The sequence below is a fragment of the Convolutriloba macropyga genome, chromosome 2 (assembly GCF_964194025.1).
Source record: "Convolutriloba macropyga chromosome 2, txConMacr16.3, whole genome shotgun sequence".
Taxonomy (NCBI): Eukaryota; Metazoa; Xenacoelomorpha; order Acoela; family Convolutidae; genus Convolutriloba; species Convolutriloba macropyga.
In genome coordinates, this window is record NC_134469.1 from 22,655,409 (window position 1) to 22,674,720 (window position 19,312).

Sequence of the window (19,312 nt, forward strand, 5' to 3'; positions counted from 1 at the left end):
TGGTTGTTTTTTTTTCATTTTTCTCCGCTTAATGCTGCTGAACCCAAAATTTCTAGATAGTTTTTGTTCAATGTCATTGCATGAATTATTTCTCTAAAAGTAAGTTGTAGACATCAAGGGTTGGTGATCTAATTACCACAATCTTGTATAACATGGAAGGGAGCTTTTTATATTTTGGTTTTGTTGCTTGAGAGCGTGTAAACGAGCAGAACTGAAACAGTTTTCAATGCCAGTAAAATTACCGTGTTTCAAGTTCGTTGTTTCATCCAAATACCACAGCTGTTGTGAAAAAAAATTTGAAGCTTTTGTTTTGTGTTAAAGCGTTTTGGTGCAAATCTCCAATTTTGGGTGTTGGGCAATTTGTGCTACCCTGACGCTTTTAAGTAATTTTCGACTAGCAATGTTTTTTGTGGAGATCAATCGTTTCTGTATCCGATAAATAAAGCCAGCAACAGATAGATTTACTATAGAAAAAAATTCTCCAAGTATTTTGGAGGAACCCGAGACATGAAAAATTATCTCAATGCAGAAAAGATTCTCCCAATGCGGAAAATTAACAAAACGAATATTTCAGCTTGAGTCTGAAGTTTTCGGGTTTTTTCTGACTTTTAGAGCCTAGAGAGGAATTCTGAATTTTTATGGCAGTGTTTAGTATTTTTAAATGTCAATTTCAATGTGGTAAGTTAACATTTTTTATATGTAGTCGAGTTTCATTTTGAATTATGTTGCTTACAGTACTTTTGTGTTGTATTTGAACGGATATCAAATTGCTTTCTTCATCAGTTTCAAAACTAATTTGCAAATGTATCATTGATGACTTTATTAAATATTTTGAAGGAGAATCCAAATTTTAATCCTATATATTAAACGCGTGAGCTCTAAAGTGGGACAAAATTTTTGCATGTTTAAGGGGCCTCTCGAAGCGCATGTTTAAGAGCCGCATTGAGCAGCATGTTTCAGCGAACATATCGAGAGAGGTCAATGACCTAAAAGGCTCAAAGTAGATGGGTGAGAATCGAACCCGGGACAAAAGACTGTTAGTCAGGTGCAGTTACCACGAGGCTAAGTGGGCTTAAAAGTATGCTCGCACAGAGGGAGGATTTACTGTCCTGGGTACTACGTGTTTCTTGAGTGGTCCCGAACTAAGTTTGAAGTTCTTATTGTAAACGTGTTTGTCTGCAAAGTTTTAGCTTTACAGATTCTGCGCTATTCTAGAACACTATTAGATTTCAACTAAGTTTTTCTCGCTTTACTTTTTGATTTTTCTGTGATTTCAAATGCTCTCAATCTGAAATATGTTATTGATACGATATAAGCAATTTTGAGAATCGGTGTCTTGTAGTCGTTATAGTGCAGTTGGTAAGGTGGAGGACTGCTATTCTGAGGGGCGAGGGTTCGAATCCGTGTCGGGTACCCTCACTTTTTTCTCACTTCCTTTTTTCACTTTTTCTCAATTTCTTTTCTCTCTTTCTTTTCTCACTTTCTTTTCTCACTTTCGTTTCTCACTTTCTTTTGTCAGTTTCTTTTCTCACTTTCTTTTCTCAATTTCTTTTCTCGCTTTCTTTTCTCACTTTCTTTTCACTTTCTTCTCTCACTTTCTTTTCTCACTTTCCTCACTTTCTTTTCTCACGTTCTTTTCTCACTTTCGTTTCTCACTTTCTTTTGTCACTTTCTTTTCTCATTTTCTTTTCTCACTTTCTTTACTCACTTTCTTTTCTCACTTTGTCTTCTCTTTTTTCCTTCCTTTTTTTTCTCAGTTTCTTTTCTCACTTTCTTTTCTCACTTTGTCTTCTCTTTTTTCTTCCTTTCTTTTCTCAGTTTCTTTTCTCTCTTTCTTTTCCCACTTTTTTCTCACTTTCTTTTCTCACTTTCTTTTCTCACTTTCTTTTCTCAGTTTCTTTTATTGCTTTCTTTTCTCACTTTTTTTTCTCAGTTTCTTTTCTCACTTTCTTTTCTCACTTTCTTTTCTCACTTTCTTTTCTCACTTTCTTTTCTCTCTTTCTTTTCTCACTTTCTTTTCTCGCTTTCCTCACTTTCTTTTCTCACTTTGTCTTCTCACTTTTCCTTCCTTTCCTTTTTTCAATTTCTTTTCTCACGTTCTTTTCTTACTTTGTTTTCTCATTTTCTTTTCTCACTTTCTTTTCTCACTTTCTTTTTTCGCTTTCTTTTCTCCCTTTCTTTTCTCACTTTCGTTTCTCACTTTCTTTTGTCAGTTTCTTTTCTCACTTTCTTTTCTCAATTTCTTTTCTCGCTTTCTTTTCTCACTTTCTTTTCACTTTCTTCTCTCACTTTCTTTTCTCACTTTCCTCACTTTCTTTTCTCACGTTCTTTTCTCACTTTCGTTTCTCACTTTCTTTTGTCACTTTCTTTTCTCATTTTCTTTTCTCACTTTCTTTACTCACTTTCTTTTCTCACTTTGTCTTCTCTTTTTTCCTTCCTTTTTTTTCTCAGTTTCTTTTCTCACTTTCTTTTCTCACTTTGTCTTCTCTTTTTTCTTCCTTTCTTTTCTCAGTTTCTTTTCTCTCTTTCTTTTCCCACTTTTTTCTCACTTTCTTTTCTCACTTTCTTTTCTCAGTTTCTTTTATTGCTTTCTTTTCTCACTTTTTTTTCTCAGTTTCTTTTCTCACTTTCTTTTCTCACTTTCTTTTCTCACTTTCTTTTCTCACTTTCTTTTCTCTCTTTCTTTTCTCACTTTCTTTTCTCGCTTTCCTCACTTTCTTTTCTCACTTTGTCTTCTCACTTTTCCTTCCTTTCCTTTTTTCAATTTCTTTTCTCACGTTCTTTTCTTACTTTGTTTTCTCATTTTCTTTTCTCACTTTCTTTTCTCACTTTCTTTTTTCGCTTTCTTTTCTCCCTTTCTTTTCTTACTTTTTTTTCTCACTTTGTCTTCTCACTTTTCCTTCCCTTCTTTTTTCACTTTCTTTTCTCAATTTCTTTTCTCTCTTTCTTTTCTCACTTTCTTTTCTCACTTTCTTTTCTCACTTTCTTTTCTCAATTTCTTTTCTCGCTTTCTTTTCTCACTTTGTTTTCACTTTCTTCTCTCACTTTTTTTTCTCACTTTCCTCACTTTCTTTTCTCACGTTCTTTTCTCACTTTCTTTTCTCACTTTCTTTTTTCACTTTCTTTTCTCACTTTGTCTTCTCTTTTTTCCTTCCTTTCTTTTCTCAGTTTCTTTTCTCACTTTCTTTTCTCACTTTCTATTCTCATTTTATTTTCTCACTTTCTTTTTTCACTTTCCTTTCTCACTTTCTTTTCTCACTTTCTTTTCTCACTTTGTCTTCTCTTTTTTCCTTTCTTTCTTTTCTCAGTTTCTTTTCTCACTTTCTTTTCTCACTTTCTATTCTCATTTTCTTTCTCACTTTGTCTTCTCTTTTTTCTTCCTTTCTTTTCTCAGTTTCTTTTCTCAATTACTTTTCTCACTTTCTTCTCTCACTTTCTTTTCTCACTTTCCTCACTTTCTTTTCTCACGTTCTTTTCTCACTTTCGTTTCTCACTTTCTTTTGTCACTTTCTTTTCTCATTTTCTTTTCTCACTTTCTTTACTCACTTTCTTTTCTCACTTTGTCTTCTCTTTTTTCCTTCCTTTTTTTTCTCAGTTTCTTTTCTCACTTTCTTTTCTCACTTTGTCTTCTCTTTTTTCTTCCTTTCTTTTCTCAGTTTCTTTTCTCTCTTTCTTTTCTCACTTTTTTCTCACTTTCTTTTCTCACTTTCTTTTCTCACTTTCTTTTCTCAGTTTCTTTTATTGCTTTCTTTTCTCACTTTTTTTTCTCAGTTTCTTTTCTCACTTTCTTTTCTCACTTTCTTTTCTCACTTTCTTTTCTCACTTTCTTTTCTCTCTTTCTTTTCTCACTTTCTTTTCTCGCTTTCCTCACTTTCTTTTCTCACTTTGTCTTCTCACTTTTCCTTCCTTTCCTTTTTTCAATTTCTTTTCTCACGTTCTTTTCTTACTTTGTTTTCTCATTTTCTTTTCTCACTTTCTTTTCTCACTTTCTTTTTTCGCTTTCTTTTCTCCCTTTCTTTTCTTACTTTCTTTTCTCACTTTGTCTTCTCACTTTTCCTTCCCTTCTTTTTTCACTTTCTTTTCTCAATTTCTTTTCTCTCTTTCTTTTCTCACTTTCTTTTCTCACTTTCTTTTCTCACTTTCTTTTCTCAATTTCTTTTCTCGCTTTCTTTTCTCACTTTGTTTTCACTTTCTTCTCTCACTTTCTTTTCTCACTTTCCTCACTTTCTTTTCTCACGTTCTTTTCTCACTTTCTTTTCTCACTTTCTTTTTTCACTTTCTTTTCTCACTTTGTCTTCTCTTTTTTCCTTCCTTTCTTTTCTCAGTTTCTTTTCTCACTTTCTTTTCTCACTTTCTATTCTCATTTTATTTTCTCACTTTCTTTTCTCACTTTCCTTTCTCACTTTCTTTTCTCACTTTCTTTTCTCACTTTGTCTTCTCTTTTTTCCTCCCTTTCTTTTCTAAGTTTCTTTTCTCACTTTATTTTCTCACTTTCTTTTCTCACTTTGTCTTCTCTTTTTTCTTCCTTTCTTTTCTCAGTTTCTTTTCTCTCTTTCTTTTCTCACTTTTTTCTCACTTTCTTTTCTCACTTTCTTTTCTCACTTTCTTTTCTCAGTTTCTTTTATTGCTTTCTTTTCTCACTTTTTTTTCTCAGTTTCTTTTCTCACTTTCTTTTCTCACTTTCTTTTCTCACTTTCTTTTCTCACTTTCTTTTCTCTCTTTCTTTTCTCACTTTCTTTTCTCGCTTTCCTCACTTTCTTTTCTCACTTTGTCTTCTCACTTTTCCTTCCTTTCCTTTTTTCAATTTCTTTTCTCACGTTCTTTTCTTACTTTGTTTTCTCATTTTCTTTTCTCACTTTCTTTTCTCACTTTCTTTTTTCGCTTTCTTTTCTCCCTTTCTTTTCTTACTTTCTTTTCTCACTTTGTCTTCTCACTTTTCCTTCCCTTCTTTTTTCACTTTCTTTTCTCAATTTCTTTTCTCTCTTTCTTTTCTCACTTTCTTTTCTCACTTTCTTTTCTCACTTTCTTTTCTCAATTTCTTTTCTCGCTTTCTTTTCTCACTTTGTTTTCACTTTCTTCTCTCACTTTCTTTTCTCACTTTCCTCACTTTCTTTTCTCACGTTCTTTTCTCACTTTCTTTTCTCACTTTCTTTTTTCACTTTCTTTTCTCACTTTGTCTTCTCTTTTTTCCTTCCTTTCTTTTCTCAGTTTCTTTTCTCACTTTCTTTTCTCACTTTCTATTCTCATTTTATTTTCTCACTTTCTTTTCTCACTTTCCTTTCTCACTTTCTTTTCTCACTTTCTTTTCTCACTTTGTCTTCTCTTTTTTCCTTTCTTTCTTTTCTCAGTTTCTTTTCTCACTTTCTTTTCTCACTTTCTATTCTCATTTTCTTTCTCACTTTGTCTTCTCTTTTTTCTTCCTTTCTTTTCTCAGTTTCTTTTCTCAATTACTTTTCTCACTTTCTTTTCTCACTTTCTTTTCTCACTTTCTTTTCTCACTTTCTTTTCTCACTTTCTTTTCTCACTTTTTTTCTCACTTTCTATTCTCATTTTCTTTCTCACTTTGTCTTCTCTTTTTTCTTCCTTTCTTTTCTCAGTTTCTTTTCTCAATTTCTTTTCTCACTTTCTTTTCTCACTTTCTTTTCTCACTTTCTTTTCTCACTTTCTTTTCTCACTTTCTATTCTCATTTTCTTTCTCACTTTGTCTTCTCTTTTTTCTTCCTTTCTTTTCTCACTTTCTTTTCTCAATTACTTTTCTCACTTTCTTTTCTTACTTTCTTTTCTCACTTTCTTTTCTCACTTTGTCTTCTCACTTTGGCTTCTCACTTTTCCTTCCTTTCCTTTTTTCAATTTCTTTTCTCACGTTCTTTTCTTACTTTGTTTTCTCACTTTCTTTTCTCACTTTCTTTTTTCGCTTTCTTTTCTCACTTTCTTTTCTTACTTTCTTTTCTCACTTTGTCTTCACTTTCCCTTCCTTTCTTTTTTTCACTTTCTTTTCTAACTATCTTTTCTCACTTTTTTTTCTCACTTTCCTTTCTCACTTTCCTCACTTTCTTTTCTCACGTTCTTTTCTCACTTTCTTTTGTCACTTTCTTTTCTCACTTTCTTTTCTCACTTTCTTTTCTCACTTTGTCTTCTCTTTTTTCCTCCCTTTCTTTTCTAAGTTTCTTTTCTCACTTTATTTTCTCACTTTCTTTTCTCACTTTGTCTTCTCTTTTTTCTTCCTTTCTTTTCTCACTTTCTTTTTTCAACTTTCTTTTCTCACTTTCTTTTCTCACTTTCTTTTCTCACTTTCGTTTCTCACTGTCTTTTCTCACTGTCTTTTCTCACTTTCTTTTCTCACTTTCTTTTCTCACTCTGTTTTCTCACTTTCTTCTATCACTTTCTTTTCTCACTTTTTTCTCACTTTCTTTTTCACTTTTTTCTCACTTTCTTTTCTCACTTTCTTTTCTCACTTTATTTACTCAATATCTTTTCTCGATTTCTTTTCTTACTTTCTTTTCTCACTTTCTTTTCTCACTTTCTTTTCTCACTTTCTTTTCCCACTTTGTCTTCTCACTTTCTTTTCTCACTTTTTCTCACTTTCTTTTTCTCACTTTTTTCTCACTTTCTTTTCTCACTTTTTTCCTCTCTCTTTTTCTCACTTTCTTTTCTCGCTTTCTTGTCTCGATTTCTTTTCTCACTTTTTTTCTCACTTTCTTTTCTCACTTCCTTTTGCCACTTTTTCTTCGCACTTTGTCTTCTCCCTTTCTTTTCTCACTTTCTTTTCTCAATTTTTTCTCACTTTCTTTTCTCACTTTTTTCGCACTTTCTTTTGTTAATATCTTTTCTCGATTCTTTTTTCTCACTTTCTTTTCTCACTTTCTTTTCTCATTTTCTTTTCCCACTTTGTCTTCTCACTTTGTCTTCTCACTTTCTTTTCTCAATTTCTTTTCTCACTTTCTTTTCTCACTTTCTTTTTCTCACTTTTTTCTCACTTTCTTTTCTCACTTTTTTTCTCTCTTTTTCTCAATGTCTTTTCTCACTTTCTTTTCGCACTCTGTCGTCTCACTTTTCCTTCCTTTCTTTTTTACTTTCTTTTCTCACTTTCTTTTCTCACTTTGTCCTCTCACTTTTCCTTCCTTTCTTTTTTCACTTTCTTTTCTCACTTCCTTTTCTTACTCTCTTTTCTCACTTTCTTTTCGCACTTTCTTATCTCACTTTCTTTTCTCAATTTCTTTTCTCACTTTCTTTTCTCACTTTCCTTTCTCACTTTCTTTTCTCACTTTCTTTTCTAACTTTTATTTTCTCACTTTCTTTTCTCAATATCTTTGTCTTCTCACTTTGTCAAGATAGCAAAGTCAATTAAGTCTTCGATCAAAAAATTGGTGTTACTTGGGGTAATATACTAAACCAAACACATCGGTAACGTAACGCAATACCTCATGCTCTTGAACGAGGGTCATGGCTTACAGCCCGAGCTGGTACGAAAAAAATCTCAATTTTAAACCTATTCTTTTAAATGATTTTCTGGTGATGCTTTTGCGGGCCTGCTAGTAGTTCATTTAATTTTGAGTGATTTGTGACTTTTAAAGTATTTTAAGTTAAGCGAAATATTTGTATAACGTTGTTCAAATATGGCTTTTGACTGAAAACAAAACAAATTATTTTGCCTCTTTGTTTCTGGTATTGGTGAGGTTAGAGGGGCACGCAGAATACGCAGCTGTTTTGAATATAATTTAGTGTTGTTTGATTATGGGTGGCAAATATACGTAGTAAATCAGCGTATATAAATAGTCTAAATTACCCGCCAAAGCTTGATCTGGATGTGTGAAATTAGCTCAAAGTTAGGGCATGTGCTTTCTCACTTTTAACTTTCGGAGTCATGTTGAAACCCCTCTTTTCGAGCTAGGTTTCACCAAGAAGATATATACGAAAATGTGAGTGTTTTCTTATTCCAAGCGATTTTGTCAAAATATCTGCAGGCATGTTTTCTGTAGTCAAATATGACAGTTCAAGCTTCTGGTTTTCTACCAGTTCTCGCACAAAGTGCAGTTTTATGGCAAAGTGTTAAGTTTTTCCATGATGCATTGAATGCTTGCTTAATGCAGTAGAAGCCAGATTATCGACAAAAATTTTCAGAGGTTGTTTACAGAAAATTCCTAAGTCCTCTAAGATTCCACTTAGGTGGGTGGCTTCTTCACTCGCCACAACAACAGAGTTAAATTCCGCTTCAGCAGTTGATGTTGCTACAGTCTTTTGGGACTTACAACCCCAACTTATTGCTCCAGACGACTCACTTAACTTAAAACAAAAACCTGAAGTACTCCTCCTGTTATCTATGTTCCCTGCCAAATCAGCATCAGAAAAATTCAGTAAATCCAGAACCTGAGTCTTACGGAAAGTTAAAGTCTGATTCATTGTTCCTCTTATGTATCTAAGAACACGCTTGGCTGCTTTCCAATGAATTTCTCCGGGATTTTCAACAAACGAACTTAGAGCATTAGCAGGAAAACAAATATCGGGTCTACTCGACAAAGCTAAATAGTTAAGACAACCTATCAAACTTCGGAAATTAGTTTTGCTAATTCTAAGTTGCTCCTCACTCCCCTCCTGAGGACAATCATTTTTTGAAATTTTACAATTTCCTTCTAATGGTGTGCCAATTGGCCTACAATCGTTCATTCTGAAAGTTTCTAAAATTTTTTCTATATATTTCTCTTGGCTAATTTTTATTTCCGATGAAGTCCTCTCAATTTTCATTCCTAAAAACCACGTCAAATCTGAATAATCACTAATTTTGAATTTCTTGGAAACTTCAGCGTGAAACCAATCACAAAATTTTTCAGAAATGCCACAAACTATTAAGTCATCTACCCACAAGCAAAGTTAACCAGTTATTTTTTCATCCTGCTTTTTTATAAACAAACATTCGTCATGAAATGAGTTAACAAAACTTAGTGTAATCAAGAAAGCCTTCAAAGTCAAAAACCAGTTTCTTCCAGATTGTTTCAAACCATACAAGCTCTTTTTCAATTTACAAACAAATGGTTTTCCATTTTCATCCAAAAGTTCAAAACCTTCAGGTTGTTTAATGACCACATCTTCTTCAATCAGAGCATTGAGATAAGCAATTTTATGTCCATTTGTTTTAACTGATAATCGTTAGAAATAGCCAGAGACATCAAAATTCTAATGGTTTAAATTCTAGTTGTAGGTGAGTATGTTTCATAAAAAACTTTTCCGAAAACTTGGCTAAAACTTTTTGCAACAAAACGAGCTTTATAGCAACATATATCACCATCAGAACCGAATTTCAAAGCAAAATGCCATCTACTCCCTACTGGTTCTTCATCACTTTTCACTAAGGACCAAACATTGTTCTCAACCAAAGAGTCGTACTCATTTTTCATTGCTTCAAACCAATATGGATTTTGCAAAGCCTCATCAACATTTTTTGGAAGCAAAGGATCGATAGCGAGTTGAATAAAAAAATCTTCATTTGAATCGTTATCAATGTCTTCGACTAACTTTTGTGTTTTTTTTCTGTTTAAAGTAAAATTCATTCTCATTAAACCTTACGTTTCGTGACTTTTGGATTTTGAGTTCTCTTTTTTCGTCTTCAATTCCAATCAAATAACATTTATTATTATCAAAATTCTCAAGAAAAATTCCCTTTTTTGAGGTTTGATCTAAGTTTTTGGCGAAATGGTTTTTCAATATGCATAAATTACACACAACCAAAAAGTTTGACGAAAGATAATTAGGGTTTTCATTGTACATCATTTCAAAAGGTGTTTTCTCAAGAGCTGAATGCAAAAGCATGTTTTTAACGTAAAAAGCCATGTTCAAAGCATACATCCAATTTTTTTTGTCCAAGCAAGCGTTGTCTAAGAAACAGCGAGCCATAGCAACAGAAGTTCCCCAAATTCTTTCAAATTTTCCATTTTCTTGTGGAGTATATGGAGCAGAGTTTTCAAAACGAATTGCAGGTTCCTACAATAGCGCTCAAACTCATTTGAAATGTATTCTCCACCTCCATCAGAAACTAAAGTTCCTGGTTTTCCAACATCAGCACAAAGTTTTTTACTCTTATCGAAGACCTCGTCTCTTGTTTTCATGAAGTAAAATTTTGAGAAACGACTGAAACTATCTACAAATCCAATTTCATAACAATGGCTTTCAACAGCTTCAGGAGAAATTTTTCCTAAGACATCTGTATGCACAATGTCCAAAATTATTTTCGCTCTTGTCATTCAATCTTTGGGAACAGGCTGTTTTTTTGACTTATTTAACTCACAAACTTCACCACACTCAATTTTTGAATCACCTATTTTCATACCCTCAACAAATTCTGGGAGACGTTTCAAATCAGAAAAATTGTTATGTCCCATCTTTGCATGCCACATTTGTAAACTGTCAACATTAAAGCAATTTTCATTAGAACAAGGAAAAGTTTTCCTCACAAACAATCCATTCTCAACTTCAAAAGGAAACGAGACTTTATTAAAAACAAGTTTAAGTTTTTAGCCGAAAAAAACATCAACACCCGCTTCTCTAAGTTTTGAAACAGAAATTAAGTTTTTTGAGTTATCAGGAACAAATAAAGCATCTTTTAAAACAATTTTTTTCAATTCTTCATTGCTATTCCTAGCGAAGAACTCAACATCCCCTTTTCCTAATATTGCGGAGTGCGTTTTGTTGGCATTGTGAATTATGCCAGAACAATTTAGCAAAAGTACTTTTATCTTTAATCATGTAGTTTGTTGCGCCAGAGTCAATGACAAAATCTTGATGTTCATAGCAGTTCTCACTCGAGAAAAAACTAAAACTTTCCTCTTCTTGTTCTTCCGAAACTAAATTTTGACTTCTTTTCGAGTTATTTTTTTGTTCATTTTTTATTGCATGGGATTCAAATTTTTTGTAAGTGAAACAATTTTTGCAATATTTGGAAACAAGTTATTTTTGAATTACGTTTCTCTTTGTTAGGTTCAGATCGTTGTGCACGACAAAATTTTGCAATATGCCCCCTCTTGTGACAATTAAGTTCGATCATTGGTAAAGAAAGCGGATTCAGATTTCTCTGTATTTCTGTCGTTGCGTTTCTCACTTTCAAAATTTATCAAATCACGTTTAATTTCATCCAAGGTTTTATTTTTACAATATTTTACCAGAGTACGAAAACTTTCGAATTCACGAGGACAGATCCTTTTCCCCTATATGGTTGCAAAAATACAACTGACTTCTTGTCGAGGCACTGAACAAGTTCGTACCAAATCGCCATCTGTTTTTCGTCAAAAATCTCTTCCCTTTCTATCGGCCGCATCAATTTGCTCCTGTGAAGGTCGTCCCCTCAGCGTAGGTATAAACTCCCTATATCCTACGGTACCGTCAAGAATTTTATTCAACTTCAAAACATACATTCGTGCCTCAAACTGTTCAGAAAAATAGACAAAGTCCTCTTCTTTACCGTTAAAAAAAGTTTATCAATTGTTTTGCTATTCATGTTTAAAAAGTTGAGCTATTATTGTGTTTTAAGAAATCTTTTGAAAATAAAACTTAAACGTTCAACAAAGTAAAATTAAAGTTAAAAACCTTACCGTACACTAATCGAACAAACAACTTAGACAGCTAAATTAAAGAACATCAGACAGGTCTTTTTTTTAGACTTTCAACACATATAAGCTATTTTTTTAAAACGAAGTTTTTTTTCCTTCAACAAAACAATTTAATTTTAAAACCAAAAGTAACTTAGATTTTGGAAAACACAGAGTATAAACATCTTTGAAAAGTAAAACTTTTGGCCACCAGACACTCTTTTTATTTATGAAACTTTTCGACCTTTACTTGAATCTTTAATAACAAAGCAGAGCCTGCAAAACAAAACTTGTCGTTAAACAAAGTGATTTTTTAGAAAGCATTGCTTTTGAAGAGAATCTAATTGGGAAATTCTGTCTACTTAACATAAAAGATGACCCATTTTGTTTGAGAATGTAGTATCCTTGACAAAGTTGGAATGGACATTGACCAATATAGCCACTAGTTCCCCCACTGCGACTAAGCACGATGAGGACGGATCCTTCAGATAATTTCTCAAACACTAGCTTAAACGTTTCTCCTACGCATGGGCCAACGTTCGCAAAAATTCGTCCTGCAGGGACTCTGATCAACATCGCTTTTACAAATTCAATCTGTTTTACAGATCGATTTACCCTTTTTTAAGAAACGGACTCTTTTAATCGACCTTTTAATTTTTGTTTCAATCGACAGTTTTTTTATGTTAAATCACGAGTGGTTTTCACACACCCGTAATCAAGCTTTGAGGCGCGCTGGAGTCTTTAACTTTATAAATATCAAGCATAAAATTATTTCACTAAATCAACAGTTTCAAAGTTTGACTCTCTCTCTCTCTAACTGTCTTCTCTCTCTCTCTCTCTCTCTCTCTCTCTCTCTCTCTTTCTCTCTCTCTCCCTCTTTCTTTCTGTGTCTTTATCGTTCTCCCTCTCTTTCTCTCTCCTTTTCTTTCTGTCTTTGACACTCTTTTGACCAGGACACCCTCTCTTTCTCTGTCCCTCTTCGTCAGTCTATCAAACAGGTAGGCCGCCCCTTCTCTTATCTTGTCTCACTTGTCAGTTTTCTAGGCTCATAACCTATTGGTGAGGTTTGAGGGGCACGCAGAATACGCAGTTGTTTTGAATATCAATTAAGTGTTGTTTGATTATGGGTGGCAAATATACGTATTAAATCAGCGTATATAAATAGTGTAAATTACCCGCCAAAGCTTGATCTGGATGTGTGAAATTAGCTCGAAGTTAGCGCATGTTATTTCTCACTTTTAATTTTTGGAGTAATGCTGAAATCTGGCACTAAACTGATGTTGAAGTTTCTGATTCAAGTTTCTGATTCTGCTTCATCGGCTGGCTCGGCACCGTTGGAGGGATTTAAACAGAAAAATAAATCTAACAATATATGTATTGACAGCTTTTTTGAAAGGCATAAAGTTTTAGAATTTTTTCATTATTTATAATACATTGACTTGGTACCCGCGATGCGGGAATCACTTTGTTAATTAATTACAAAAACAGGACCAATTAACAGGATACTGATAGTATCTAAAGTCCACAGCCTTTAATTTCAACAGAGAGTTCAGCTGTTTCCGAAATAACACTGTTGGATATGTCCAGTCAAATGTTGAGATGTCATTTCGCTGGGTGAGAATATTTGCATATTTCAGAACTCTCATGACAAAATACTCTTCCAATTTGACTGATTTCGTCCAATTAAAATTTGTCCTCAAAAATTGTTTCGCTAAGAACGGTTACTGTGTGGTCCCTTGAAAACTTTCCAATAATCATCAAACTTAAGTGCAGTATCACAGTTGTAAATTTTGTTCAGCATAAGAAGATCATTTCGAACCAAAAGAAAACTGATTGGCTACAAATGGTTGTAAATGAGGCTCTAATTGTAGTCACTATCTGTGAAAAATTTCTCTTTGAAAGCCCACCTGAGCGCTCGTCTTTGCATCTTTTCTAGTTTTCTGCAGTATGGCCAATTCGAGAACCATACATTTGACAGAAACACTGAACCCTGTGGACCACCACTCGTAACAGTTAACTGTGACGAATAATCATCTTTAACAAACAAGCACTGCGTTCTATTTGATATAATCTGCAAAAAAACTTGAGAAGTTGGTTATCAAATCCAAAATGCATAAGCTTCAACAAAATTGCATTGTGATTTATTGTATCGAACGCTTTTGCAATATCGAGATGAATGCTTAATGCAGACTCTTTAGCATTCAAACAACGAAAAATTTTTCCACAATACTGGAGCATTTGAGTGATTGTAGAATGCTTGGGCCTAAAACAATGCTGGCAATTGTCTAAATTTTTCAATAAACGATCCCTAATTTTTCTATACAATAGCTTCTCGAAAATTGTATATATACAATCATATAACAATCATAACTTCTCGAATATACAATCATTTTTTTCAACTTTCAATTATAACGTTATTGAGCTTGCTATTAAATTAATAATAATAATACAAAATTGCTTTCCCTATACTGATTCGCATATTTTAATCGACAGGTAAAAAAGAATTTAAACAGTTGTGACAATTAATTTAGTTCAAGCAATCAGTAAAACAGTTGGTGTTCAGTTCTAAACTAAAACCGGACGCTTAATGATCTATTAGTGTTGAAGGCCAAAATACGTCACTCAACTAATCTTAAAAAACATAGCAGAAAAACCATGAGCAAACAATTTAAACGTGCCAACGCCTCAGCGCTCCAAACTGTACCGCAGTTGCCATCTAGTGCCAATGTATTATAAAGACAAAAGTAATCATGAAGAAACCTACAAAGCCTACTTAAACAAAACAACCTTTTTGTAGGTCAAACCTGAAAAGCGAGACTTGTTTAAATAGGAAAATGAACTTCATTCTTGCACTTTTTTGCTTAATCGGTTGGTTTTTGTTAAAGAAATTTGAATAAATTCTTTTTATCGGAAACCAGACCACTACTACTTAATGTCAAATGAAATGTTCTAAAATTATCCCCATTAAAAAATTAAATAAACGTACTGGTCTTATGCTCTAATAACATGGTTTGAGACCCCATAGTAAGCATGCCGCACCAATACCCCACCCCCTCCCTGCTAAAGCAAGCTTCAATATAATCGAGCATCCTGTCAGTCGTTGAGAGCAACTCGTTCGACATCATTCAGTTAAGTTTTGTTACTTGTTATAGGTTCTCAGTGATGGAGCAATCGTGGGAATCGTTATAGCAATTCTCGTCATCATTCTCCTAATTCTTCTCATTATCCTGCTTGTCCTCCGTGTCAAACCAGCGTGCAAACCCTGCTCCATTGGAGGAGACAAACCCCAAGATAACCAATGTGATTTCTGTAAGCAGCTGAAGGCCGACTGCACTTGTACTCCAGCTGATCGTTTGATTCGAAAGAACAGAAAGCCGATACCATTCAGTGACTTCAGCAATGAATGCGTGAGGTTGTTTCACAATGATGACGACAAGTTGAAAACGGAATTTGTGCAGTTGTCAAACGATATGAGAGACCGTAAGTTGTTTTTTTTTTAAAATTACATTATAATATTTTTTGTGTTGTGAAATAGCTTTGGTACCTACAATTCTACAACTTTCTAGTATTTTTTAAATTATTGTAGCTTTGTTAATAATCATTAATTGCTATGAGAATTGTAAAATATTACCATATGGATTTTGGGTACAATTTTGTTTAATGGTGGATTTTGGTTAGAAGCTTTGCGTATTTTGTTTCTACCCTTATTTTATGCAAGTTTCTACCCAAAATTTACCATTAATCAAAGTTCTAGTGAATTCCAAACAATTACAGGACTTATCAAAAACGTTTGCCAGGAATTTACAAAACTCTTTCGAGCTTTACCTAAGGCTTGAGAATTGACAAAGTTTTTCAGATGCGAAAAACTTTCTTCCCCAAGTTTCTGAATTATGAAAACCAAAAAAGTTGATATCATCGATTGCATGCCCCTCTTTTTATATTGAAATAACTGAATTGTGGTTCTTTGGTTTTAGCTGGGCACACTAGGCAGATTGGGATTTGGCCTGAGAACCATGAGAAGAACAGATACAAGGACATAGTACCATTCGACCATCGACTGGTGACATTAGAAGGTATGGTAATAACTTCTCCCTCCGCCTCATAAAAAAGCAAACTGAAAGAAACTTCGAAACAAGTAATATGATGTTGGCTGACTTGCTCTCTAAAACGGGTGTCTGAGGTTTTCGCATCACGCTAATCAAGGAGGCGCGATAATGTGCGTTCGCAGATAATGTTCCGGCCGCGCTAATTCTATTTTTGGTCTTAATTGTGAACCGAATGAAGCCAAGATACGAAAAATTTGAATTATTTATTAAAAATATTTTGTGCTTTTCAGTCAAGTTAGTTTTTCATTAAACAAAAAGAACAAAAAATAAACTGATCAAAGCCTGTGGTCGGCAATTTGTTATAATAAAACGTTTTTATCATAGAAAGACCTGATTTCTGATGAATAAAAAAATCAGCAGCTGAGTTGTAGAACTCATCAAAAAAGTTACGCTTTCACTACTTGGCGATTTATCAGATGCTCGTAACAAATATCAAGCAATATCGCGAATTAAAAAAAGCCCTGAAGCACAATTTGAATCAATCGTTCAAATGGTTCTTTAAGCCTTATTGAAAGAGCAGAATTTGATTTAAAAAAACAACAAAGCATATACCGAAACAGAGAGGCATAAACACAAACAATTCTCATAACATATATAGTTTCTTGCCAGCCGCCTCTTGTGCTGTAGGGGAAGATCTGGCTCGGTATCGTCAGCAACATCAGTTGAAGGATAGGGTTAGTCTTGCAGTTTACCGGAGGTAGTAATAAAGGTCACGAGTTGCTGACAGTCCTGATACGACAGAAAATCCAGTATGCTCGTGGTTCTTGCAAGCGGAGAAAAACTATTAGGCATTTTCTTCTGAATATTTACATTTCCAATCGGGAGAAGCTGCTTGGCTTAACTTCCATTTCATTTCTTTGTATGCAAGGAGTTCCCGAGGAAAAGTCCAACAAGCTTTGTATGGATTTCCGTGGAGCAGCGGTATTGTTGTTCCTATCTCTTGGACAAATCTTGGGAAATTCTTGAAAAATCCCAATATATAGGGACTCTTCTATCTGTTCGCCCACTCTTTGTTGACGAAGTCTTTCATTGATTTCGCTGAAAATTGCAGTGGGTCTTCGTTTGATGCAATTTGCTTTTGATAACTTTTTAGATCGCTCTGAAGAATGTACTGGTGCTCTTTTCTGTTTAAAGTGTTTCGCCGTGGGCAGTAGAGATCGAGTCTGAGCAATTCCTTATTGTATTGACGAGGGAAGCTTTTGCCGAAGAAGCTTTTGACATTCAAGCTTTTGCCAAAGATGTCCACCGGTGGTATACCGAGGAGACACTCGACCGCTGTAATTGATGGTGAGAGGTAGTTTCGAAATATGGGTCGAATAACTTTGTTGTGAAAAAATTTGAGATCTTTAGTCTTTTTGCCCCCACAGCATAGAACTTCTTGAAATCTTAAAAAATTCAGTGTTATTCATGTTTATAGTTCCGTTTATCGAACCGTTTAGCAACTCTGTTTTTCAGAAAAGCGTGCAAAATGGCAAGTAGTCCTCCAATCACTCCTGTCTCTTTCAATTTGTAGATCATTCCGTTTATCTAAGCGCTATCATACGTTTTCTCCATGTCGATGTTTAGCAGGGCTGCCGGATTCCGTTTCCGAATTGTTTTTCTATCAAAAGTCTGAGACGGTAAATTGACCTTATTGTGCTCCTCTTGGGTTGGAAGGCTTCTTGGGTATGGTTTATGCTATTTTTTGCTGCTAGCCATTTTCTTAGCTTGTGTTCAATTATTCTCTCAAATATTTTTACCAAAATGACTGCTGATAGACAGAGGCGTGAAGCTAAAGCAGAGTAGGTAAAATTTTCTGTTCGGTTTTCTGATGAACGATATCCTTGCTTTCATCCAGCGCTGATTCGATTTCTGCCACCATTCGTTGTAAAGCTGCAGAAGTAAGCTTTTCGTCATTGTCCATTGAGGAGCATTTAATGCTGTTTCGAATAGCTGTATCAATTTCGTTTTCTGTGACATCATATTCAAGTAAGGCGTGTTGTGGGCTTTCTGGAAGTTTTTGAACGTCATTATTAACCATGTTGCAATGTTTGTCATCAAAAATTTGGTTCTGAACTCCATTGCCTCGTCTCAAAGAAAGTCCTTCTGAGCTCCATTGCTATGTCTTCAGTTGCAGCGAGTACTTATTCGTTCTGGCTGTTAACTGGTCGAACCCCGGCTCGTTGATCACCAAAGGTTTTCATGAAGAATATCACAATTTTTTACCTTTCTGGTAACCTAGATCTAGATGCTCGCTCATCCAGTCTGCTGCATTTTCTCGTAACAAATTCTTGAATTTTTTTTTTGCTTTTTCCAGAGCGATACCATTCCTAGGAGAGTATACTGTTCCTAGTTTCACTTAAATACTTTACGTGGGTTCCGTAAATAAGTAGCTTATTCCAGAACCGTTTGTTGTGTATGCAAATCGTCTTTGTTGGAATGTGTTCTCTTGTTGCAGTCTGGATAGGTTCTTTGATGGTGTCCCAGGTATGGAGAACATCGCCCTTGAACTGAACTGTTTTTGTCAATACCTCGAGAGTCTTTGACTAAATTTCCCAGTTGGTTTTTTCGAACCATGGTTTTGAAAATGTTTTGGTTTGCTTGACGTTTTTGTGTTTTGTAACAACTGGGACGTTGATCACACCGTTTCTGTTTTTGGAGAGAAAGGTGGGTTGTTCATCGATGCGTATAACTGGAAGGTTGAGATTATCATAAACAATTTGCCCGTGTCAATATAACTTCGGGTCTCCCCAAGAGCAATGTTGAGCTTTGTAATCCCCTTGGAAGATGATGCCTTCAAGTTTGTTTCTGTTTGCATAGTCGATTGCTATCGCCATTTGTTCAATCCACTTTTGCTTGTGGTCTTTGGGTTTTGGTCGAATGAAGACAGTTGACGCTAGTAGCTTGGTGTTGTCCAGGAGAATAGTTATCCACAGAGAATCAAAGTGTTTGATTTCTAAACGACATTCTTTGGCTTTTTGAGAAATCTGATAATAAGTAGGTCAACCAATGTTCCCCTAAGCCTTCGCAAAACAGCTTTTTGGACAGCAAATGGGTTGATTTTGTCTTTACGCAGAATAACAAGACCAAATGAACAACAGATCTCATATATCACCTGTACTTTCTTAAAACAATTGGTGTTAAATTTTTTTAATTGTTACGGACAAAACTAATTTCGTTCAGGCCTATTAGAAGGTTTTTCAAAAAAATTTTTATGGAGCCTGATCACAGAGACAACAAAAAAATAAACAAAGTATATAGTCATTGAATTAAAATTTAATTGAGACGAATTATGCGACCACTTTCAAAAACTAATTGGAAGGGAAACAAACCATTAAAATGATTGAAATATTTTTTCATAAAGAGGCAATGAGAACTGATTTTATGCAACTGTGATGTGGTCAACGGTAAACTATGAGCAGATTTTAAAATGTCCCATTAGAAAGTCATCGGCACGATTCACGATTTAGACTAAGCAGTTAGATAAAAACAGAACAACAGATACGGGCAAGACCAGGTAAATTGCGAAATTTTTTGAGTTTACATAGAGTTAAAGTAATAAAAAACCAAACACTTTTAACTGGAAACATTAAAAAGCCTGGTTTATGTATTGAAAAAATTTTGGCGTCCTAAACCAAACGAAGCATCAAG

General features: G+C 34.3%; 1 protein-coding gene across 1 annotated transcript in view; it reads left to right on the forward strand.

Moving 5' to 3' along the window:
• Window positions 1-19,312, forward strand: part of LOC142358138 (uncharacterized) — a 50,352-nt gene that overhangs the window by 18,368 nt on the left and 12,672 nt on the right. The window contains exons 4-5 of the mRNA XM_075409602.1: window positions 14,729-15,056; window positions 15,551-15,649. Coding sequence (XP_075265717.1) covers window positions 14,729-15,056; window positions 15,551-15,649 — 427 coding nt within the window. The remainder of the gene's footprint in view (window positions 1-14,728; window positions 15,057-15,550; window positions 15,650-19,312) is intronic.